This window comes from Copadichromis virginalis, linkage group LG7 (genome assembly GCF_057382275.1).
Source record: "Copadichromis virginalis isolate Kocher_CV1m ecotype Utaka linkage group LG7, C_Virginalis_male_GT1.1, whole genome shotgun sequence".
Lineage (NCBI taxonomy): Eukaryota > Metazoa > Chordata > Actinopteri > Cichliformes > Cichlidae > Copadichromis > Copadichromis virginalis.
Window position 1 is genome coordinate 32,629,338 of NC_140624.1, and position 26,432 is coordinate 32,655,769.

General features: G+C 39.5%; 1 protein-coding gene across 7 annotated transcripts; it reads right to left on the reverse strand.

Moving 5' to 3' along the window:
• Positions 1-3,161: 3,161 nt before the first annotated feature.
• Positions 3,162-22,459, reverse strand: LOC146705433 (spindlin-Z-like). 7 transcript variants are annotated; one of them, XM_085463076.1, is made up of 8 exons: positions 22,300-22,459; positions 16,594-16,697; positions 15,000-15,095; positions 11,911-11,959; positions 11,666-11,801; positions 10,715-10,832; positions 10,373-10,606; positions 3,162-7,761 (listed from the first exon to the last, which is right to left on the reverse strand). In XM_085463076.1, exons 3-8 carry the CDS (start codon positions 15,037-15,039, stop codon positions 7,562-7,564), a joined length of 777 nt encoding a protein of 258 aa, XP_085319202.1. In that variant the 5' UTR covers positions 15,040-15,095; positions 16,594-16,697; positions 22,300-22,459; the 3' UTR covers positions 3,162-7,561. The 7 variants fall into 7 exon arrangements, with proteins under 7 accessions (XP_085319202.1, XP_085319204.1, XP_085319200.1 ...); XM_085463078.1 differs by lacking the exon at positions 22,300-22,459 and adding an exon at positions 21,989-22,145; XM_085463074.1 differs by lacking the exon at positions 16,594-16,697.
• Between the last annotated feature and the right edge of the window lie 3,973 nt (positions 22,460-26,432).

The window sequence follows — 26,432 nt, forward strand, 5'->3', positions numbered from 1 at the left end:
CCTGCCCTGTGGTTTTTGGTGTATGAACACAAGTTTTCTGAGAGCTAATCAAACACTGCAAGGAGAATGCATAAAATTGTCATGCTATATTCAGATACATCTCTACTCTATTTGACTCATCATGAGTTAAAGAGTGTCTGGTTATTTTAAGTAATTTGTGGTTAATGAAGTTGCTTCATTAACCACAAATTCAGTTCAAGTCATGCTGGCTTGCTCTCTTTTTCAAACTTTAACGGAAACACTTGTTTCCTCTTTCACATGTCAGAGGGGTGGAGCTTTAAACCCTCAAGCCTGAAATAAAGCAGCTGCTGTTTAATAGAAGTACCAGAACTGCAGTTCCTCTAATGTCCACTGGAGGCTGGCTCCAAAAGTGAATGAGTCCACAGTTAAAACAAACATGTTTATAACTTGATACTAAAAAAAAAAAAACTGTTCTGAAATTAATTTCTGCCTTGAAAACAACAGCATGATTGGTTGGATATGTAGTACCAATTAGCACTGCCACCGCATACCAAGGACGAGTCCTGATTCAAACCTCAGCTACTTGTTAACCCAGATATAATTATCAGTCAATGTCAGGCATTTGGTCATGGTGAAGACAAGGTGCTGAAGTTCAAATCGAGCATCAGAGTGAAGAGAGGTGATTTACCTGACTTGCATCTTTGTTGGTGTCACACAGGCTGTCTGAATATATCAGAAGCTGCTGACCTGCTGGGATTTTCCCCCAAAAACATCTCCAAGGTTTACAGAGAACGGTCAGAAAAACAGAAAATATCGAGCGGTTAAAAATGTCTTCTTGATACCAGAGACCAGAAGACAATGGCAACTCAAACAACCACTCATTACAACCATGGTATGCAGAAGAGCATCTCTGGACTACAGCAGCTGAAGACCACACTGGGTGCCACTCCTGTCACCAAAGAACAGGAAACTTTGGCATAAAAAACTTAAACATGGATCCATCCTGCCTTGTATCAACAGTTAAGGCTGGTGTTAGTGCTGTGATGGTGATGTTTTCTTGGTACACTTTGGGCCCATTAGTACAGACTGAGCATTATCTAAACACCACAGCCTGCTTGAGTGTTATTACTGACCAGATCCATCCCTTAATGATCCCAGTTACTGGATTCTGGAATATGACATATAGCTCTGTGTACTCAAGTAGAGCACCTTTGGGTGGAAAAGGAGATTCACACCATGGCTTAGAGCTGGGCGATAGAACGATAACGATATGTATCGCGATATAACTTTTACTCGATAGAGAAATTAAGCTATCGCGATAGACCTCGCCGCTCTTGTCCTCTTAAAATAAAAAAAATAAAAAATAAAAAAAAAAGGTCAGCCAATCCAAACTAAGTAGCGCAGAGCCGAACCAATCACAGCCGCAGCGTCACGTCGCGTGACTTGTTACGTACAGCACAAGTGCCAAGCCGCACTTGTGTTTGTTTGGGAAGCAGCCAGCGGGTAATGGAGGAAATGAGTGTGCCGACTAGAAAAATCAACCGAGCGTGACCGAAGAGAAAACAGATGATGGTTCCAACGCCGGAGAGATTGTCGAACGGAAGAGCCATAGAAGTTCCGTAGTGTGAAGGTATTTCGGCTATTTCAAGTCTGACAAAAAACAGAGTAGCGTGCACTGTAAATTGTGCCGAAAGCAAGTCTGGAAATACAATAAACTGGTGCATGCGTCACACTGTGCGCCACGTTATTGTTTCGGTGAAATGAATTTCTACAATACTGTTACTGTTAATTCTACTCTCTGCAGTGTTTAAATGCTTACATATACACACAGTTACTGTCCGTCCACACATACGACTCGGTTCTGCTTCTATGCCGCAGCTTTGTTTACTTTTTCCCACCGAGGCTTCTAGACTTCTGATTGGCCAACATTTCTGCACGGTTAGGAATCTAGCGCCACCTGCTGCTTTGGCATGTTCATAGCAGCGTTTTCCTTCATTTCTGCCTTTATGTGTGGACGGGATTATTTTTTAAAACGAAAACGGAAAATCTCCGTTTTCAAAAATACCCGTGTACGTGTGGACGTAGCCTCAGTCTCTGACTGGAAGCGCTAATTCGTCATTCGGCTTTTGTCAGACTAAAGTAACTGTTAAAACTGTTTGAAAAGCTAAGCTATACAACAAGGAGAGATTGAGAATTTCCTTTTAGTTCTCAGTTTATTTGATATTGACAAAAGTTAGTCAGTTTTGTCTGTTCTTCTGTAAAACAAACTAAGATTTATTTTTAGAATTAATATTTTGTTTCTAAGTGGAATTGACAATTTAGTCTGTTTCATTTGTTCTCTTTTGAAACTTAAACGCTTTAGCGGCTGCCTTTTGTGTAGTTTGCAATATTTGCCTTTATTTATCTGAAAAAGTCTCATGTTCCTTAAGTACATCTACCCTGTTGAATTTATTATGGGAAATAAATATTTAAATAAAAACAAGCTGCTGATTATTTCACATTTTACTTGTGAGCAACGGCACATTTAAATCTTACAAATATAGTTATTTGGCTTATATCGTGATAGATATCGTTATCGCCTGAAATGAAAAAAACATATCGTGATATGAAAAAATCTCATATCGCCCAGCTCTACCATGGCTGTTTAGCAGTCATGTGACACCATCATGTCAATATGGACAAATTTCTGAGGAAGGTTTCCAGCACTTTGCTGAATCTGCCATGAAGAATTAAGACAATTCTGGAGGCAAGTGGGCTTCGATCCAGTACTTGCAAGGTGTACTATAAGTTTATGGTGAGCATATAAATTAATATATTTTAATATCCTTCACAGACCTCCATATAATGCGAAAACTAAAACAACCACTTAAAGCTTTAAAACAAAAAACTAAACTGATCTAAAATCAGAAACTGAGAAGAAAACTATAACATCTCTTGTGACTTACCAAGCTTCACGAACCATTCTGTGTTCAATCTGAAGAGCTAGACTATTTGATGTTTCAGAGTGAAAAATATAAAATAAAATCATTTAAAAATATATGAAATGGCGATGTGGCTCTCTGGGTAAACATTGCTCTGCTTTTGTTTGAACTATAATTAAATCACACGGGAGCATGTGAGCACTACACCTTCATTGCTCAGTCTGAGCTCTAAATCACCGGAAAATGAACGATGGTAGAAAGAAGACGACGCACACCGTGTCAGGTTTTCCATTAACAATAAAAATTATTAACATACATTTTTTTAAACATACAAAAACAAACAATACAAGGCAAAAGGATGATAGAAGGCCCATGTCATTCCAACATTAACCACAATAATCTGGTATCATAATAAGAGCAAAAAGGAACCAACATAACCTGGCTGGGAGTCGAGTCTTAGCAACGACGCGTTATTTAGTTAACTGATTAAAATAGTGCCAGCTGAGATGATCACAATCATACTTCTTTTTCAATGAAAAACAAAACAGATACACAAGTGCAGAGACTTACAGACCTCACAGAGGGTCTGTCTTCTTTTTTCTTTTTTTAAAGAACGGTTATAATAATAATAATAATAAGAGCTTTAATCTGCCTTTGCAACTAACTACATTACAGGAAGTACACACACTGAAGGCTTCACAAAGAAAAACTGTTCTGTACATCGATTCAGCCAAAGCATCCAAGCACATTTCCACCGTCACAAACAGCCTGAACAGTGCAATCAAGTCAGCTGGCTGCCCTCGTGTTTGGAGTTCACCGGCTTTGACAGCAGCCTGTAGGAGATCCCAGTTTATCCCACAAATGTAGACGAATGACAAAACACTGACTCAGAACAGACTCAAGTATTTTAAAAAGAACCTATTATGATTTTCCTTTTTTTTTTTTTTCCCCCCCCCCATCACAGGTGTACACCTACAATTCAGCACCAAACTGCACAGACTCGATCAGACACACAGACGCTCACGGAGCAGCTGGCAGAAGGTCAAATCCTGAGAAACCACCTCAGGATTTGACTCTGGAGTGACTCAGTCTGATTTTGAGAGGTTTTCGTGTGTGTGTGTGTGTGTGTGTGTGTGTGTGTGTGTGTGTGTGTGTGTGTGTGTGTGTGTGTGTGTGGGGGAAGTGACTCTCTCCCAATTAGTGGGCAGTTGCCATGGCAACAGAAACATGAACGCCAACAGCAGTAGTAAATAAACTGCAAACCGTTACAGTCAGCCTGGATTGTTTAAGATAATATCATATGTGCATTTGTGATGCAATAAAAATGCTATTTTTAAATACTGATTATGATCATTATCAGTTCAGTAGTGTTATATTGTGGCACTTCTTATCAAAACCATTATTGTTTATAAATCTGTGGCAAAAGTTTAAACTTCAGACTGCTTTAAACTCAGTTTTTTTTCTACTCTTGGCTCTGCATGAAGTCAGAGAGAGTGGATATCCCTAATATGGTCATCTGACAACAGAAGCTCCAACCACCTGTATAGGGAGAGTGGCAATTCAGAACAAAAGGGGAGGAGCTAAAACTGTTTGTTTCAGATAAGCAGAGTTGATTATTATTATGCTTTATTTTAAGCTTTCAATTATTTTATTGAATCTGTATGTTATGGAATTAGCTTATGAGTTTCATAATTTTTTACTATGCTATTGTTGCTCAGTTTTTCTTTTCCCATGCTAAAATTCACAGCCTGTACAGAGGTTTGGCAAGAACCAGTACATCCTCGTGGAGGGAAATCTGCAGTATAAATGATGTTTGCTTGCTTTTTAGGGATTATTTTATAATTCTGAATCACACAAAGTGACTCCAGTAGCAATAAACAGAATAGGTTCCCTTTAACTTAAGTTCAAATAAGTACAATAAACAGTAGTTTTTAGAAAACCTTCAGTCTGGAGTAAATCCAAATAAAATAAAAAGTACATCTGTGACAAAACAAATTCAAACCTTCACTGGCTGTTAATCTCTTTATATACTAAACACGACCAACTGTGTCCTCTCTTACTGCATACATGCTGTGAAGCAGACCGGATCACCTCGTGAGCACCCACAGAAGCTCTTTCCAAGACGTCCAGGAGAAGATCCGATCTGCCCACGAAGAGTCTGTGATCTTTTGGTTTGTGTGTAAATACAAACTGGGATATTTTCAGTTATAATGTTATCAAGCCAAACATGGAAGTGAACCGGATTTAGGCTCCCAGCGCTCTTGACAGAAGTTTCAGGTCTCACCAATGGTTTCAAGGTTGGAAACATGACTGTAGCGCTACAGCAAATCTGTCTGTCCTTGTGCGTTCTAGTGACTTCAAAAGTCCAACACACAATACAAAGTGTCCAGGAAGCATTCTTCATGCCTCCATCCTTTCAGGTTTAAGGAGCATTAAGTCAGGCTTTCTGCTCTCAAAGTCTGTTTTTCCATGAATAGTGACACAGCCAGGTGTTTGCCTGCTATCCATGACAAGTTTTTTTTTGTTGTTGTTTTTTGTTGTTTTTTTTAAACAAAGTCCAAAAGGACAGAAAGGGCTTTGGCCATGGTTCAGTTTCATTTTCTCGGCCCCATTTTTCCTTCTTTTTTTTTTGACGACTTAGAAAAGACAACACGAGAGTAAATCCAAAGGCTTTAGTGAAATCACGAGAAAAAACAGAAAACAAAAAGCAATCATCTTTAACATCAAACAACTTCACAACAAGAAGGGGGGATTTTGGCAAAGACGAAAGCAAAAAAAAGAACAAAAACAAAAAACTTTTTTTCTTTTCTTTTTTTTAAAATCACAGTTTGGAACTGCTGGAGTTTTTTTTTTTTTTTTTTAAACATGGGGTCTGTGTGAGTAGCACACAATGTGATGAAAGTAAGCTTGGTTTTCTCTGTACAAGAGCCAAACAAAAAATGTAGTTTTTCCTTCATCCAATCAGATGGGCCACAAATTGGCGTTTAGGATATTTCCAAAGGTCATTTTGATGTTTTCAACAGTTCCTTTTTCAGAGAGATGTCACCAAACCACCCGGCTTGGATGAAGTTTGGGCCAACAGTTTCCAGGGCTTTACAAAGTCCAGCTTTGACATTAAACTGTCAAAATGGAACCAGTTTGTTTCACTTCCTGTCTTATGGAGTTCTGTTGTATGGAAGCCCATTTGTACCAAGAAAAAAATGACCATTTAAATACAACAAAAACTAACCAACAATAAAAGCCTTGCTTAGTCAGACTTATGAAACATGACCCTGTTTTAAAGTCAAAGATTTTATCTCACTGAGCAAGGATTGTATATCATTAGTTTAAATATTAGCTAGCAAGTCAAAGTATTATTTAATCTGATCTTAAAATGAAATACTGTTTACTTAGTTCAACATCAACATAATAAGTGAATACTTTTGGCTTTGTTTGTAAAAGTTTGTAATATTAAATAAAACTGATGTCGGAAAGGAATCTAAAAAAATAGTCAAGATTCTGATTTTTTTTTTTCCCCTATCATTTTCTTTGAACAACTAAACTAACTAAACTTGTAAATTGTGAAAATGATTGGATGTTTGTGGACGTATTTGCTGAATTAACCCCTGGGAACAACCAGCATTTCTGGCTGTCATGTTCTAAATCACTGTCAGACAATCCTCATTTGCTTTGCTCTGTTTACCTTCGTTACTGGCCAACAGAGCCTGAACTACAAATTCTGCATATTCACACAGAAATGCGAATGTATGAATTCATGATTCAGTGACGCGTATACCAAACGGCGCATCTAGCTACCCTTCAAAACTATCTGATTATTCGGATTTAGGGCGTCATAATTTTTACTTAGAAATATTGTAATACTGCCTTTAGCATGAGTATTTTTTAATCATGGCAGAAATGAGCTTCCATACATGGTAATGCTAGGCAGATGGAGACGTTATCGTCAACACTGAGATGTGGCGTCTGAGTCCAAACACCAACTCCTCCTTCATCGTGACTAGAAATGTTCCAGTCCAAGAATCCTTCTTCTGCTTCATCATAATCATCATCTTCATCTTCTAGTCTGTTTGATTTGTTGATTTCTAGTCAAGTCCCTTCCAACAACCGGCTTCAGGCTACATTTCTTCACTGGGAGTCTGCTTGTTTTTCTGTGGCCAGGTGAGCTTCAGTAGAAAACATGACACAGAAATCTTTCCAGAAGAATCTCTAAATGCTCAAGCAAAAAAGAGATGACTACTATTGATCTATTCACAAGATCGCTGTTTAGTACAAAAAAAAAAAAAAAAAAAAAAAAGGAAGCCTCTTCTTGAATCTAATCCATGTTGTATTATTTTCTAATCTAAAATTGATCTTTTACATAACTTTCTTTTTTTCCAGAAATGTAATACAGGGCTTCAAAAGCTTTTAGACCTATTAAAAGGTAACTTTTTCCTATTATTTTAAGGGTTTAAAGAAGGTCTTTTTTCCATTTGAAACCTTCCTGCAGAGAAACAAGTTGACTCGCAAAAACAGCCTTTGTTCTAATTTCCCGCTGTGAAAAATCTTCTTTTCAGTCTTTATTTTCATCTTTGATGGTCCGAAGAACAAGTCCGGGTTAAATGCTTCAGATGTCTTGACGTGTGCTGCATTTTCTTTCCATCTCACTGGGTTTGGGTGGGCTTCAGGAAATCCACAGAGTCTTACGAAGTTTTGACCAGGTCATACACATAAATGAGGAAGTCATCATCAAACTTGATGAAGTAGACGGACGGCTTGGCCTCTACCTGGTGGATGACCATGCCTGTTCGTTTGCCGCCGTCCTCTTTGGCGTACTCGACCTGTTTACCCACCAGACTGTCCACCACCTCGCCTGGCTCCCTCTCTGTTGGGACGCTGTCATCTGCAGGAGAAAGTGAGACAGGTGCTAAAACAGATGTGTGTGTTTGTTTGTTTTCTTAAATAGGTAAAAATGTTACAGATTCACCAACATGTTTGCATTTTAAGGTTTTAGCCCATTTTGCAATGTTGAGGTTGCACCCATAACTCACAGTTTATCGTTTTAAATCGGTCCTAACACTGAGACAGAAAGTACTGTTCCACTTTAAAGACCTACAAACTCCCGCTAATAGGGGTGGACATGAAGTCTATTTGGACATTTATTTTTGCACTTAGTTTTATTTTTTCTCCATCTGCTGTATAGTTTCATTTCTATGGGCTTTTTATTCTCACTTACTCTTTGGGTCAGGTTTAGGCCGGGCTCTATGGAAGGCCTGATAGTGACTCATTATGTTCCTTTGTGTGTTTCTCTATCCATGTGCCAATCCTTTTACTGCATTGGCAGTGTATTTGGGATCATTGCTTTTCAGATGGTATTGCATGGTGATTCAAAATCTAATGGTATTTGTCTGGATTCATGATTCCATAATGTCCAGTTACAAACTATGACAGAGGCTCCACCATGCTTTACATGGCTCACTGTTGTACCTCTCCCAACCTCCTCTGTACACACTGACAATAAGTTGAACCAAAATATTTCAAATTTAGATTCATCACTCCGTCAGAGCTGTTGCAACTGATTTTCAGTTCAGTTGTTGTGTAATGTGTCTCCCCGTTTCCCTTCAGTAAGAATGGCTTCTTAACAGCCATCCTTCCACTTAAATCAATTCTGATGAGGCTTCAGTAAACAATAGATGAAACACCTGAAGCTCCAGATACATCTCTAACATCATGTGTCAGGTCTTTGCTGGATTTTATTCCTCAAGGACATGATGTTCAGTTACTGTTTATCTCGTGTCTATAGTCTTTTTCAGATATTTGAAGAAGTTTCCAATGTCAAAAGAAAACCTGAAAGATTTCCAAAAAGCCTCATGATGAAGAACTACTGCTGAAAACCGCTTTTTCAAAAATCAAAAGAAAGTCTGCCTCCTTAAAAGCCATGTAGTTAAAAATAATAAATAAATAAATTAGGGTTGAAGCAAGACTTCTGCACAGTACTGTGCTTGGTTAGGTTACTGTTAGGGGTAAATCTGACCCTTTACACAAGTAATCCTTCAAGATTACTTTACAAAAACTAGTTGTACGCAAGCAGCTTTGATAAAAGTGCATTTTTTCTACAGTCCATGAATAAGAACAGCGTGAATGGGGATGGACGATTTCTCCCAAAAGCCAATTGCTGCCCAACAACTGCAGCTAACCAATGTATATATAATGCATGGAGGTGAGACTGTGCAGCACAACTTTTAGACGAAATTAAAAGCAGAAATATTAGAAAATATAGAATAGTTCATTTAGAATACGATCCTTACTAGGGCTGGGTATCGTCACTGATTTCTAGAATCGATTCAATTCCGATTCACAAGGCCCCGAATCGATTCGATCCACGATTCGATTTAATTCGATTCGATTTAAATCTGGGAAATTTTGACAGTCAGAAATATTATAATTCAGATCAGTACATTTACATATTTTTGTATCAATAAAAAGGAAACTGACACACGCAAGACTTTATCACAGGTGTGAGCATCACAGCAGAGGCCTTTGTGTCAAAGTAGCAGAGGATAAAACACAGAAAAACATGAAGGTGATTTTCCTGGCCTGGGATTTTATAAAAATATTCTGCAGTACATCAAAAACGAAAGAAAACCATTAATCAACATATGAACATCACCTCTGAAGTTACAGCGGTTTTATTACAGACACAGCGTTTTGCATTTTGAATAATTTTAAAAAGTTTAAATTTGTTCAGTATTGAACAGCAGAAATGAGGTTTTCTTTTCGGAAGAATGTAAAAGGGAAAAAACAGCGGCCGACAGCCTGTAAACAACAGTAGACTTGTGCATAACAAGCAAGCGAATAATGAAGAAAGGGAAACTGTTCTTGAAGTACAGAGAGAGAGCTGTGCATCGCAGTGGAAGCAAAACAGTAAAAGTCTGAGTGAATTCATGACGATGTTTATGTGAAGCGTTTGGATCTTCTTTTGCTGCTGGTTCGGTCAATATTGTTTGGAGAGAGATCAAACTAACAGCTTTAGAATCGGCGCATAAAGGGCGTGCACACAAAGCGCAGACCCGCCGACAGATCAGAGTCAGCGAGCTGTCGGCTTTCAGCCCCGACTGTGAGAAAAGCGACATCTAACTGATTCTGATCCGCGGGTCCCGCTGTGTGTTTAAGTCTTTGTGCAGAATCAGTGTTCCTGCTCTCATTTACTGTCTTAACTGTTTGGTGGTTCTTGAAATTTTGTGAGATTTCACCTGAGATTCTGGCATTTTGGGCAAAATAAATTTATATTAAAAAATCGATTCAGGATTTTAATGAATCGATTTTACGTTATCCAAGCCAGAATCTATTTTAATCGATGAATCGATTATAAGAACCCACCCCTAATCCTTACCACATAGAAAGCACATCAACTTTCATTTTGTTTAAACAGAAAATGGCCTTTAATGTGGACAACATATGCAAATATGATCCAAATGCTCGGCAAAGTCTCTTTAAAAATTAATTTCACTCACTAGAGTCGGGCATGATGCGCAGGTCTCCTTCTTTGTAGTCGTCCAGCAGCTGGTACATGTACAGGACAGGGTCTTTCTCGTAGGTGATGTAGAACCAGCTGGTCATGATGGGAGCCCGGGCCAGCACCATACCCCTCCACTCCTCCTTCGGACCCTCCTCCGTCTCAAACATGTGCTCCACCGCTTTACCTATCATGGCGTCGGCCAGGTTGACGTCTGTCAGACGGGACTTAGCTGATGGGGTCAAAATGAAATCACGACTCATGTTACTTGTTTACATGTCTGCTGTGTCCTTTAGACGAAGAAGAAAAATAAAAGGGTTTAAATTATGTTCAGCCTTACCAAGTCTGTCGGGGAGCACTTCCAGCCCCTGAACCCTCTCATCTTTATGAAGCTCCAAACCATAAACACAGTCAAATCCATCATACTTTATCAGATAGAGAGACGGGTTCACAGGCACCTGTGGGACACAAATACCCAATTTTTGTGCTTGTGTCCACACAACCTCATAAATTAATGCAACAGTAACATAATAATAATATTTAATAATATGACAGCAACAGAAAAATTAAGGCCAAGTGCCTAAAACTGCAGTTTTTTAAATAGTTTACTAATTAATTATGTAAGTTAGGAAATGCTTTACCACTCTGTTGAGCTTTACCTTAAGTCAGGTATAGGCAACTCCAGGCCTCAAGGGTCCATGTCCTGCAGGTTTTAGATGTGCCCTTAATCCAACACAGCTGATTCAAAGGGCTAAATTAGCTCCTCAGCATGTCTTGAAGTTCTCCAGAGGCCTGGTAATGAACTAATCATTTGATTCAGGTGTGTTGACCCAGGGTGAGATCTAAAACATGCAGGACACTGGCCCTTGAGGCCTGGAGTTGCCCACCCCTGTCTTAAGTAATTCAAGTCACTGAAATACACCTCTCTATAGGGTGTGTAGTTTCTGTCTCGCAGTTACCTCAGAAGTAAGTAGCAACAATAAATAACAAACAGACCACCCATTAGTGTGCTCTAGTTCTGGTGAGTGAAATCCAAGTATTTCATTTGCAGGCATCTCTCTGTGCAATGCTAACCAAGCAAGCCAGCATTAGCTCCAGTTAAAGTCAATTCTGGCTATCAAAAAAAATAACATGGCAGCTGCCAAAACGTTAACACTGAAGCTTCAAAAGTGGTGGTATCAGTGGTCACATTGTTCTTTTATATCTTTAACACAGAAGAAAGTGAGCTCAGGTGTATACAGACAGAATGGAGTGACATATGATTGGACAGTTTATAGAAACCTTTGGTTACCTGGTCGAGTACAGTTCCTTTCCAGATCACATGTCCTCCTCCTTCCTTCCAGACGTGTTGGATCCGGCAGCCAACGATGTTGCGTCGAGGCTGCGACAGGACTTTGGTGGGCGGGCCGAGGCTGCTCTTATGCTTCCTTTATGCAAAACAATACAATCAATGCTCCCTGCCCTTAAAAAGTTGCACACGAGAGCAAATATTCAGGCCGGATAAAAATAAATGAGCCGCAGCACGTCTTTACTCACTTGTGCGGGTTCTTTTTCTTCATCATATTGGCAGAAACACCTGCATGCCCTGAGGAGAAACACACGATACAGATCATTTACCAAACGGCAGCTTCCTGCTCATATAAAATGGTGATGGTTTTATGTGTTCCAGCCTATTTACTCCAAGTCCTGGATATTTCCTGTTACTGCTCGCCTTTATTAGAGACATTTGAATTAAGGTGGAAAAACGCCCAGGCACTGACTCACATACTGCTGCATCACTTTGTAACAAACAGCACGTCTTCTGATGTAATTCGGGAAGCCACAGTTATTACCAGCTCTGAGCATTCATCAACCTCCTCTGAAAGAAAACTGGTGTTTCTGCTCTAATGCTTTTAAAACTGGACAAAAAAAACAACAACAACAAAATCACATTCGATTAGAACTGAACCATCCAAAGGCTGCATTTATAGCCAGAAGAGGGCAAACCAACAATACAAAAGGCATATCTATCTGTAGGGCTGTTGGATATAACGATATATATCAGATGACGATATAAAAACGTCTGTCGTTTCATTTTACGCTATCGTTTGTTTCGTGGTGTCGCAAAATAAACTGTTTACGGCAATATTTTTTTCACCGTTTTGATGGTCACTGTAGCGGCTATATTCATTTCTTAAAGTTCTCTCTTTCTCTTATATTTTATATAACCACACTACGGACGGACAAGCACCTGTTTTTATGCGTTGTCGTTAGCAACAACAACGGTAGCACCATCGCGTGTCCGCTTGTTTATGTTCCACATAAACCTTTCACAATAAAGCTCAAGATCCTGTTGAGACTTTTCAAAAGAAACTGAATCACGTGAAAGAGCAGATTATTTACAGATGAGAAGTAAAAAAGAGCCGCCAGGTGCTAAAAACTAAACCTTAGACTCAAACGTTAGAACAGGCTTTTCCCCGCAGCACGCCGTGTAATAAATACGCACAAAGAAACGGCGGCCGTTACAACTTATGTCTAAAAATGTATCGTTTCATGCATCGGTTAAAACACTCGACTCCAGCTACATGACGCGCAGCTGGAAACACTTCCCGCAAGTCGAGCTGCCCGAGATTCACAGAATTTACAGAAAATGTTACATTTTTGTGATTTAAATCGTTATCAGGACGATAGATGTCTTAATATCGGGATATGAGATTTTGGTCATATCGCACAGCCCTATCTATCTGTAAAGGTGTATTTTTTTATTTCTTTTTGAAAACTGAGATTTTCTGTTTTCGTTTTTTTTTTTTTCCTCCATATCTCCATTCACATGTAAACACTAAAAACAAAATGTTGGCCAATCAGAAGTCTAGAAGCCTGGCAGGGAAAGAGTAAACAGGGTTTTGTACCCTCACAAAACCTTAAGTACTAACGAAAAGTTTTTGTTTTTCTGGAAAGGCAGCTAATTAGGTGTTACTTTTCAAGTGCCTTCATCATTTCAAATATTAATAACTAAAGACAGTATTTTGAGTGTTGTGTGGACTCACAACTTAGGAAAGAGCAAAATGCATACAGCATACATAGATTGTATTATTTTTTTTAAATTTAATTTATTCAAAACCAGCACCAGGATTTGGGTTGTGAGAGCGTCTGTGTTGAATGTAGAAGCCACGTCCGAAGTTCACTCTGTTAGAAAGACAGTTCACCTCTGTCTTTCTAACTGGAGGGGCAGTAACTGCGTTTTTGTATGTAAGCGTGTGAAACTGCAGATAGTAAGATTAACAGCAACAGTATTTTGTTTATGTCCGCCATTGAAGAAATTCATCTCATGTAAACAATTACGCGCACGCTGTGACGTGAAAAACAGCGCACACCTTTGACATTGTGTGACTGAATCTCCGTATTCCTCGTCCACACGTAAACGCAAAAACAGTTTTTGAAAATCTCCAGCCTGGCAGGAGTTTTTAAAAAATTCTGTTTTCAGTGACCCAAAATGGCATTTACGTATAGAAAAATCTGCGCTTTCAAAAATACCCGTGTACGTGTGGACGTAGCCTAAAGAAGAAGATGTGATGATCACTCATGTTCAGCTGATAGCGCTCCACCTTTGTTCCCTAATTTAAGTAGGCTAGATTCCTAAACTGCTTTTACATGGTAAAGTCTTTGCTAACCCTTCAACACTGCTGTTTCAAACTGTGATATGATGTCACCTCAAAGCTTGCCACCGGGTCGTTTCTTCAGATTCTTTCTAGATACTTCGCCTTCCTCCCACAATCCAAAATTATGCATCTTATATCACTGAGCGAATCTAGACTGGCCATTGCAGTGGATTTGACAGTGTGTGGTTGTCAACATGTGGTTGTCTCTGTTAGCACTGTGACTGTCAGCTTACTACTCTGCCGTCTGCCCTGTGTAAGTTTTGACCCCCCCCCCCTCAACCTCAAGACAGATAAATAGTTAAGAAACTGGAAAGACGGATGAAGTTTATAATTCATTTAAAATATTCACCTGCTTTAATTTGAGTCTCATATACAGTCCAAACTGAATATTTAGGCTCAGCCTGTGTTCTTCAGTGGCTACATTAGCCTTTAATTTGTGAACGCTGAGACATTTAAACACAGTGACCAAAGCTTAGGGCTTCAAAAGTAAACACTTGGTTATGTTGGACTCTCTCTTTGCAGCAAGTTTCAAGGAGATTTTAAATGAATGAACCCTCTGAGATCCAAACACGCCTAACCCAAAGAGGCGTGTTATAGTTTCTGTGAGTCTCTAAGTTTCATGAACTTCATCATTTCACAGTGAGTTCACCGTCATGCACTTCTGCATGACTGTCAATTTCTTTGTGGCTGCGTGGCCCACAGAGACTTTGTACCACAGTGCAGCAGCAATGCATGCACCACTCAGGCTGACTTCATTAAAAGTACAACAGGAATTTCTACTCGTCACTGCTGCTTGCAGTTGTCAGTATCTCTAAGTCACCACTACAACCATCTTTGGATTTGAATGACAGGTCTTACGAGGTATGATTAAGACTGGTCAACTATCTGTATTCATTTCTAACACACTGGACTTGACTGGAAATGCAACAGAAAACAAACACTATTTCTGTGCAGCAGTGTGTGTCGGGGCAGTGAGGGCGTCCTGACCTGTATCAGCTGTGTCTCTGTGTCCCGGAGTGTTCTTCATTCATCTGGAGGCAGGGGGGCAGCCAGGCTGCCCGGCCACACAGCTACAGCTCAAACCTGCCAAGGACAAAAAACAAAACAAAACACAGAGGAGTTATTATCTGTGACTTTACTGACATCTAGTGGTGGAAAATGTTTGTACATGATCAACAAAACATGATGTCAGAGCCTTTCTGTTTTGGGAATTTTCCATTCAAACAGGTCCAACACAAGTAGAGCTTGGTGGGGCACAAAGACCAGATGCAGGGGGGGGAACTCAACAACTCTGACCCCATTTAACTGCTTAAGTATTTTAATACTAAATATAATACTCCTTGATCAAGCTGCGCTAACTACTATTGCCTGTATAATACATGCACATATCTTTACATACATAGAACATGTTGGTATCAAATATTATGTGCACTGGGAGGAAGAGGTGAAGTGACATTTTTATACTGAACTTTTTCCTTCAGCTCAAATCACTATACACTTCATCCAATCACACACCCACTTGCACACAGCCTCAGTCTTTTCTTCCTTCCTTAAGCTCTTTATCTATGGTGCACACACTTACACCTAGAGGCTCGGCACCTTGATACCGTGACTGTTTTCATTTGTATTGTTCACGGAAGACAAAATGTTTAATAAGCACACAATTATGCAACCAGATCCCAGACGTAAGAATCAGAAAGATGATGGGACACAACTAAAGTATTCTTACATGTGAAGCTGAGGATGAGTGTGGTCCAAATCTATGAAATAACATCCCACTTTCTACTAAATAGAAACTTCAAATCACCAATATGATTGGTGACAAGCTTTATTAAATTGGGGTTTCATTTCCTTAGGATTAAGAGAGATTTTTCTGTCAAATGTCAGAAATGACAAAAAAACACTCATTTCTGTTAAATACCGTAAGATTAACTTGTTGTCTTTGCTGGATGTCAGCCAGTTTTACAGTCCTGTGAAAAACTAAATTCACCCTAAGTGCTTGCATAGGAATTAGGAGGGTAAGTAGCATCAAGGTGTTGTTAATCAAAAACAGAATGGTCCAAAACTGGATATTTTGTGAGTTTTCTGGTCTGGAGCACTCAAGTGTGCACAGGAACAAATCAACAATAAAATGGCCGAAAAAGAATCGAGGTGATGCAATGGCCCAGTTAAAGTCCAGACCTCAACCTGACTGAAATGCTGTGGTGGGACCTTCAGAGAGCTGTGAAACAACAAATGCCTGCAAACATCAATAAACTGAAGCAACGTCACAAGAAGTGTGGGTCAAAATTCCTCCACAAGAACATGAGGGACTGATAGTCAAACATTACTTCAGGTTACTCCTGCTAAAGGTGAGTCTACAAGCCTCTGAATCACAGGACACACTTAGTTTTTCACAGAGCTGCAGAGAGTCCTGTGGAAACTTTCTTTCACACACGACTGAATGTGCATCATCAATCCACAAAGACCCAACAAAAAATTAGTGTTATAATTATCATCACATAATGGCTTTAAAATTACACCAATTTTATCTAAAAGTAGAGACAAACTGAGGCGGTTAATGAGGCTGTGCAGTGGTTACCCGGTCTGCAGTATTCAGCACAGTTGATGAGCGGTTCAGCAGGTCGCTTTCTAGGACCTGGAGCTCGTTTTGCTCAACCCTCTTCAGCAAAACCAGATTCAAACCTGTGACAGAAATCATTTCATTAAACAATTATTCAGCACCGATGGCTTTCTCGTATTACTCAGAAAATAACCCTAAATGTTTTTGATGTTACAGTAAATGACATGTGTCATAATGAAGTTCCATGCTGTGATCACATCACAATAACATCTTCATATTTAAATTCTCTCTCTGTTAAGGTCTGACAGATCGACCAGTAAATTGACGGCGTTGCCTTCGGGCTCGGCTCTTAGTTTACCACAACAGACCCAACAACATCTGCATGACTGCAGAATATCGCGAATAAAAACAAATAACAAAGTAGAAAAACCTTAAAAAGTGAAATCTAGACAAAATATGGAAGATTACATTCAGGCAAAAGCATCGGGACACACCCAAGAGCCAGAGCTGACCCACGAACAATCTCAATACCGCCTTCAAAGAAAAATAAACAGCCACAAAACCCTAAAATATTAAATAAAAAGAAGCATGTCAATGGATCTTGACTTACATGATTATAGTAAGTCGGCACTTCAAACTAATTTTCTGTGATAAACTGTGACAATTTTACTTAAACACGTAATTAAAATCCACCAGTGAAAGTTTTGTAAATTTGGTAGTTACTAGAAGTCTTCCATTTGACAGCCATCTTCAAAGCACACCTGTTCCCTCAGATTTTATTGATTTATAGCAAATTCCAGGTGAGGGACAGGATATTCAGAACAGGTTTAAGGGACAGAGAGATGAATCTGCCATCCAAACTGAGCATCGGCCCTGAACTCTGATCGCAGGCTGCAATATTTATCAGACCCTCTTAACTTTGTTTTATTCATCAGACGGGAGCTTGAACCAACACACAAACGCTGTTTCTGCCAGAACAACCAGTGGGTGGATAACCGCCTTGCTCACAGACATGCCTAAATTAGACACGGCACGCCGCCTGACTGTCAAACACTTGAAGATGACGAAAGATCGTGAAATCTGTAGTCAATATCCTGATCTGAAAACTGACAACACAAGTGCTCATTTATCCACCATCAGGCGGGAACTGGTCAAATCAGTAATTAGAATTAAAGACCTACCTCTATACATGCACTACAAAAGCTTTTCCTTGAATATTACATATTTTTTCCTAACTGGCAACAGGCCACGCTGCACCTTGTATCTCACGTTGGAAAAGAGAGAGCAGGTTTCATGTCCTGAACATGAGACTTCAATTATTAATCAGTGGAGCCTGGGAGGAAGGCCTGCAGTGTATTATTTAACTGTATGCGGGTTGTTACGTATCACATCTGACCCCCTAACTGCTCACTGTCTGCTGTGCTCAAGACTTCAAACCTACACCTTCAAGACTTGCCCCGACTGAACTCCACTGCCATCTTCCCAACAACGTGGGAAATCTCTGTACGTCTGTCCATCCCTCGCTTCTTCATCGATCTTGACAACGATTTTTCGAATCTACTTCAGGCCTGGTGGTTGAGCTGCAAAATAACTGGTTGTGACATGAACTTTTCCCTGCTTTGAGGCGAGCAATTGAAGTGACTGCTAATTGAGATTTGATTTTCAAAATAAGTTGTGTTTCTCTTTTAATACAAAGAAGCGGCTTGTTGCTGCAACATTCTTGCCTGTGCTGGATTATGGTGATTCCATTTGCCCGAACTGAACTTGGTAAAAGAGCTTTTGTCCATTTAGCCCCCTCGGCTTGGAACAAACTGCAGAAGGAATGGAAAATGACTGAATTCATTTCATTAAGTGCTTTTAAATCCAAACTACGAATCCTTGAGGCCAAGTCCATAACTTGCAAGTGTTTCAATTAGATTGATTGTCATTTTAACTGACTTTTTTATTTTTATTTGAATTTTATTAAATTTTATTTTATTTTATTTGTATTCTTTTACTTATTGTTGCATGTGTGTTGTTGCTGCCTGTGTTTGAGTAATTTCTGTAACTGTGAGACATCTGCTGCTGCCTATCTTGGCCAGGCCTCCCTTGAAAAAGAGGTTTTTAATCTCAATGGGATCTTCCTGGTTAAATAAAGGTTAATAAATAAATGAATAAAAATTAGGGCTGTGACACATGATGCAGTCTACAATAATACTGCTATAAATTTTAAAGTGATTACAAAAAGGTCATATAATATAAAGGTGGTATGAGTTTATGTTCCCTTAAACATAAAACGAAACTTCAGACATCCGTGAGAGCGAGAGCAGCGTCTCAGCCTCCATAAATAAATGCTAATAACATTTGTTTATGTTATTAGCATAAACAAATGACTAATAATAAACAACGGAGCACTCGCTTGCTGGACCAAATTACTGATGCAGTTGCATGGTAGAAAAGGAGGGCTTTAAGTAACTGGTTAACAGGAAACATCCCAGGTACAAAATATTTTTCAGTTTCATTATGTGAAGGTTACACTACCTGAATTATTATTATTAAGCAGTATTAAGCAGTTTTACTATACTTTTACTTAAAGTTTCCATTGAAAACGCAACATAGGCAACTTCTGTTCTTGACTGTTATTTGACTTATGCTTCATCACTGCTATAACACAGTAACGCTGCTGCCTGCAAGCTGCAATCACACAAAAATATTGTTCAGTATTTGTTTTTACCTATTTACATCATTATCGCAAATTTCCTTGAAATTTCAAATAATTTTGAGGCCATCAGTGAAATAACAGACGCGTGAAAGCTAACAAGCTAACAAGCCAGATGTTGACTTTGTTTAAAAACAGCAGTCTGATTTTATACTACATTTTATTTAACATTGCCCAACGTTTCCACACTGTATACTTCTGCAGAAGAATGAGCCATTGTGAATCTCTATAAACGCCCACTTTAGCAAAAATGCCATGATTTACTACTAAACTGCCCGAATCTGACTGCTGACATCCTGTTCACGATCTATCCACAGAAACAAAAAAATAAAAACCCCACCACATAACCTCAGCACCATTTTTAATCGTTTTAAGCGTTCCCTGTGAGCTTCCTCTTCTTCTAACCAACATTTTCTACTGGGGTAAGCAGCTGGATGTGTTCTTTCAGTATGAAGGTATTCTATTCGTTTTAAATCAACCATAATCAAGCTCCATCTTTGTGAAACCGGCCTCAGAGGCTGTATGTTTCCTTCACTACTGATTGCTCACTCGTTGGGTTGATCCATCAGCACACGTTTCACAATAAGAGAGCAAATGGTTTGGTGCTGGGCAGCAGAACTAGCGAGGAAAGAAAAACGGGTTTTCTGATGGTTTTATCAGCAGAGCAGATGTTCAAACACGCTCCCGCTCACCTGCAGAGGAGACTAACCCACCAGAAACACCAGAGACGCTCTGCAGTGCTTGGCTGCAGCTGGTGATGATTTTCCTCTCGTTGCCTGGAGCAACACAGGATTAGTCATCTGCCGTCCTGAGGGGAAGAGGAAATCTGGACAGCAACGAATCAGCGTCATTCGGTCCAACTAATAGCTCACTTGCATTCATTTCCTGGAGAATTACCCCATCAGGGCTGACAACATTCCCGAGCTTAACCCGTAACCAATTGTGAACCTTAAAGATTTAACACCTGAGCTCACGGGGACTGGAAAGAGCTGCACATCCCCGCAATGTGACTGCGTGAACAGATCCGTCTCCACAACAACAGTAATACGAGTACTCACACACTCTGTAGGGGTACCGTAAGGAAACCCAGACTAGAAAAATCTATGGAGGAATTCTGGGGTTCTTTCACCTCCCAAAACATCTGGATTACATCAAGTCCCAGCACTGCCCAAACTGTTCTTCAGGGTCGTGATTCAGAAAGTAAAATAAATCTAGAGTTTCCCTAACATGTGCTTTTAAACAGTGTAATACTGAGCTCAAAAAGGTTTCTGGCAGGTTTGGTGTTCTGGTGTCTTTGACGGCATAGCCACTCATTTAGATTCTTATTATGCTGACTTTATATAATTTATTCATTTTCTTCATGTTTTTTTAAATGGTTTTCTTTCATTAATAAACACCAGAAGGGCGACTGTATGATCATCACTGACCTCTGTCAGCTTGTGTTACAGACTACAGGCATCACTGACAATGATGTCCCATGGACAATGGGACATCATTGTCCATGATAACAATGATGTAACGTGGAAGTGTCAAAAACTGCAATTCCTCTAATGCCCACTAGAGGCTGGTTACAACAGAGTCAGTCCTCATAGACCATCATGTTAAAATGTTTGCAACCTGATAAAACAGTTTTGGTCTTTATGGATATTTTCCACCTGCATGGCAACTATACAGTCTACATAACGTTTATATAAGTCACCTGTTGTGATTTTGCTGAGGTTTAAAGTTAGGGGCATGGCCTCTTTGACGGACAGGTGAATGCTGAAACAGGTGACTGTAGCAACATTAAAGCATATTAGCTTTGAGCTTAGCAACCTTTCACTTGCTAAGTGCACAAAGTAACCACGACACTACTGGCTTCAAGAAAATTTGTAAACTGTAAAGTTGGCCATTTTAACAGCTTTAACAACTGTTGGAGCCTCTAGTGGCCATTAGAGGAACTGCAGGGTTGTTGTTTTGTTTGTTTTTTTGCTTCATTTTTCAGCACTGGAGGTCTGGACCCTGACATAAAATAGAAAAGGAAGAGGGAGGAGGAGGTGCAGTGACTGGCTTACTAGTGCAAAAATACATCAGAGCAGATAAACAACAGGAGAGACACACAGGTAGGCTAAAATTAAAATAGAAATAGAGAAACTAAAAGGTAGAGTCGGTGTCACCTTCAGGTTACACAAAAAAGCAGGACTGGAAAATCAAATATTTAACATTCACTGGGGTGCTAAGAAAACAAAAAGACAAAGACAAAAATACACATTCACTCCCAAACCTTACTGATTTTCTGTTCAGTGAGGGAAGCAACAGCAGGTAAGCTACAGCTTCACCTGGGGGACCAGCCTCCAGGTGACCTTTGCTTTGATTTGGTTACAAGTTGGCACAGGGGGCGTAGCTACCATCAGGCTGGAGGATTTAAATCCGCTTCCAGTAACATGCAAAACCAATTACTTTATTGGCTGCATTTGACTGAGACAATGCAGCAAACCCAGAGGCTGACTTACACACACTGTTTTTAATCTGCAGCATGGCAGCAGCAGCACGAGCCCCCACACCTCTTCCTTTATTCTCTGCAAGGGAGTCTGATGAGCATCGAGCAAATCTGCTCAGTTAGAAAAAATATGTACACAATAATCATCATACAGTCATCATCTGCACTGACAAAACGACCAAGCAGGTTCTGCAGGGCCAGCGTCAGCCATGTTGCTCGGTTTCTTTTATACTCACTATTATTTACAGCTCCAGATGAGAGGGGAAAGGGGCGGATAGGGGCCTCAGAGTTGCGGAAGACAAGGGGGCGTCCGGGAAAGGCATTTCTACGGAAAAGGCAGCAGTGTCCCAGACAGAAAGGCAGCAGCAGCAGCGGCAGACGGACCTAACCCAGTCTGCCGCTGCTGCTGCTCCCCCCGCCCCTCCCCCTCGGCGGGAGAACGTAACCAACAAAACGAGCGCTCACGGTGTTTTTGTTTCTGCTTGTTTACCTGCGCGCTAACTAGCTAGCTAGCTAGCAGACACGTGCATGTTTGTTTCCGTCTTACCGTTGATATAATTTAAAACACGGAGGCCGAAGAGGACCGTGAACGAGGGACTTTCTCTCGCCTCCTGCTGTCTGTCCACAGAGCCCGTTTCGACTTCACAGGAACCTCTGAGACTCCACGGCCATCTCACCACGAAGAGATAAGCTAAAGGCGGCCAGGCGCCATGTTTCCGGTCAAGCCTTCCATAATAAAAGCGCCCAAAAGAAAGACGTGCAAAACTTTAACCACACGAACGAACAAGCAGCTGTTTTGTGACGAAGTTATTGGTGCCACTGGAGGAATTAAAAATAAATAAATAGCTAAAAATTAGGGGCTGGACAAGTAGAGACCAAGCTGGAAAAGTTAGTTGAAAAAATCAAATTTTCATGAATTGTGTTTGGGTCATGTATAAGAAAAATAAGCACATTTGCAGGAAAAAACAGCCACATTTATGAGAAAAGGCCAATTTATAAGAGAAGTAAAAGAAATTGACACACTAGGGAGAAAATGTAGGAATATGAATGTGGAAACGTGTCAAAAAAGGGGGACATTTACAAGTAATCTGTAAACTTATTAGAAGAATGATACATTAATGAGAAAACCGTTGACAACAAAACACAGACAAATGTATGAGGAAAAGCAAGAAAATTTGCAAGAAAACAACTGCCACATTTACAAGAACTAAACAGGAAAATTCATAAGAAAAGAAATCTGCCAAATTGATGAAAGAAAATTGGTAACTTGAGAAAAAAAACTAAGTAAATTCATGACAAAGTTTAAGGGGAAAAAACAGGAAAATGTGCAAGGAAGAAATTGCAACTTTATGGTGAAAAAACGTAAATTTTCTAAGAAAAAATAGTCAGAAAAAAAGAAAAGGTAAATTTATAGATAAAAGTTATAGTTAACTTTGCAAGACATAGACATGATATTCTTTATTTTCTGAGGTTGCATAGGAAAGAACTCACATATTGAACTTGAATCATACAAAATATTATTACAACACCAGCAAATTCAAATCATATCAAAAGCATTTAAAGAAAGGAGAAGCTGTTACTCATAGTCCTTCTATATTTATTTCACAAAGGTATTTTTTTCTTAATTTTCATATGTAAAAAAAAAAATCTAATTTCCTATCAATTTATTTAATTTAACTTAATAGTCATACAGGCGAGAATAAAGCCTTTATTGTACTCCAGAGCCACACTTCCGGCAGTATTGCTGCTGCCTTCACTCTTCTCACTCTCTCTCCCCGCCCCTCACTCCTTTTGCCAAATAGTGCAACCGAGAGGAAATTCAAGTACACCGACTGGCGCATTACGCTGTTTTTCCCTGCTTAATAGTGATCCGTCCTTCTGTTGAATGCGACAGTGGAGGAGACAGACAGAGACAGCCAGAAACAGGGACAAGCAGGAAGGACAAACGGACAGACAGACCAATAAACTGGCTTGTTCTGCCCTTCCTGTCTGGACTATGTTGCTCTGTCTGTCAGTGGAGTTTGTTGTGCTCATTTTGATGGGTTAATTTAAAAAGTCCATTTTAATGTCTGCTGACAGTCCTGCAGCTGTAATAAACTCACTGACCACTGAAGTCTGAAAGGTAACAATGTGAGTTTTTTTTTAATGATATGGAACGACGGGGTGTCAAATTCACCAGTGTGCAATCCAAAAACTATGTCTTGTACACCGTCATGGACAATTTGGTCCACATTAAGGCAGCTAATATTGAATCCAGCATGCGCTCAGATAAGAAATCTCCCACACCACTAAGTCACAGCAACCTGTTTCACAAACCTGAATTTGACAGCTGCTGGCACCCACTGACTCCACCATGTTTGCTGTTTGGAGCCAGAAGTGACTGTAATTGGATGAGAGTTTTGTGTAGCAGTGCAAAGCCTAAACACAGATCTGTTAATGAGTGCTAATGAGTAACAGACTAATAAAATACTGAAGTTTCCCTTTCTAAAACTGGAGCCCTAGACAGTCTGTACCACACAGAATTTGATCATGCCATTAAAATGCTCCAAAAAGCTCCAACAGCACACAGTGGAGAGGTCCAGCTCAGTGGCACACGCTTCCAATCGAGGCAATTTAGGATGGCCTGCTGATCACCTGAGGACACTTTAACATGTGCACTGGATTAGCAAGAGATCAAACCATCAGAAAAGCATTTTAAAAAGGCAGTGTGCAGTCAAAGCTGTGGACAGGATGCTTCTTGGAGCCAAAGGAGAGATTTGGTAAGAAGTGCTACACAGCAAATCCAGCATGTCCAAATTAACACTGTCGGATTTGATTTCAACGCTATTAAAGTGTCTGTATGGGTCCACACCAGAGAGTGTTAATTTAACTCTTTTTGGAGAGTTGGTACGTTAACTCTGATTTAGTGTTAAACACCAAATCTGTCTGGAGTTGATAATTTAACACTTGGTGTTAAGAGTTTATATATTAACTCTCAAAGAGTATTTTAGTTTAACTACGTAAGAGTTATCTTCTAATTCATTCTAAAAAGCGGGAATTTTACTGTTCTGAACTTCTAGAAATTTCCTTTGGAAATAAACATTTACTAAAAAGATGCAATGGTTTTTGAAAAACATTTATTCTGAACTGTGCACCACAATTTCAAAACATTTTCTGAAAGATGTAACAGTATACATGTTCTCACTTTCATTAGAATTTTGTTTATCAAAAGGTCTGACATAGATGAGCTGGTAAATGCAAATAACAGCATTCTCATCACTTATTTCTTCAATACAATATTCATGTCCTTCATTCATCCCTTTGTGGAACTTCAACGCACTTCTGCTCTCCCCCATATTCCATCTTCACAAGCATATCCTGTGCGGAGATCGAATAAAAATTAGTTGACATTAATTAATGGCACAAATAATCCAGTAAACAATTGCAGCACAGTAAAAAAATAAAAAAAAGGAATCCTCTTTGAGCCATTACTTGTGTAAAGTATTTTCCCAAAAGACAAAGACACGGGCAACAGGTAATACTGAACTAAATGTAAAACCTCAACTTTTTCATTTTTACCTAAACCGTGTGCACAAAACTCTGGAGGGATCTATGCTAACGTAGAATCCAGTCAGGACGTCTGCTACTGCTGTTTGCTCGTTTTTGTTTTTTTATGGGCGATCGTTTTCAGGCTTCAAGTAGCACCATTATACCAACATTTCACATTCTAGACATTGTTTTAGGTGTATTTGACCAAAAGTTTGACTGAAAATTCACATGCAAGCTTTTTTTCAAGGCTGTGGTATTTGCCCGCAAACAATACCTTTCAGCTAGCTAAAACAGAATGTTATGCTATCACTGAGCAACATGGCTAATGCCTTTCACACAGCTTTGTCTCAACTCCAAAGAGCCACAGAAGTAAAAGCTCATAATAATAATTGAAACAATCTTTGAAAAAATGACTTACCAAGCATGGCAAACAACTCAAATATGTAGAGCAAAATGTTCTGAAACGGCTTCACTTCAGCTTCGATTGGAGCCGTGCTGGGGGCGGAGTCTGTGAATTTACTCTGTTGGTGTCATAGCCCCTCTAGGAGTTCAGAGTTAAGAGGTCAAGAGTTAATGTTTCCATTGTAACACCTCCAGATTTGACAGAGAAACACTCATTTTTAACACTCGATTTTATCATTTTACGCCTCAGAGTTACATTAAAAGAATGTGATTCTGCTTAGAGTAAAATTAACTCTACTTTTGCAAGAAGACTATTAACACCAAAACATTTAACACTTTTGAATTTGCTGTGTAGGAGATTAAACAAAAGTACTACCTCTACTACTACACTCCTAAGCAACAGAAAATGATATACAGTATGTCATCATTTATATACAGTATAAAGCAGGGATGTGAAACTCATTTTACATTGTGGGCCACATGCAACCTGCTTTGAGTGGGCTGAGCCAGTGAATCTCCTGTTTCTGTCAGGGTAGCAAAGTTTAACTTCACATTTAATCCGTGTGATGAGCACAAGTTCAACAATGTGCTTCTTCTTCTACACGATAAAGAAATGCTGGTGACACTAATCACACTCTTTCTAATTTAATAATACATTTAAAAGAGTTAATTCAAAGAAAATGAAAATTCCTTTTAAATATGGACCCACTGTTAAAAAAAAAGTCACATTTCTGTAATGAGAAATAAAAA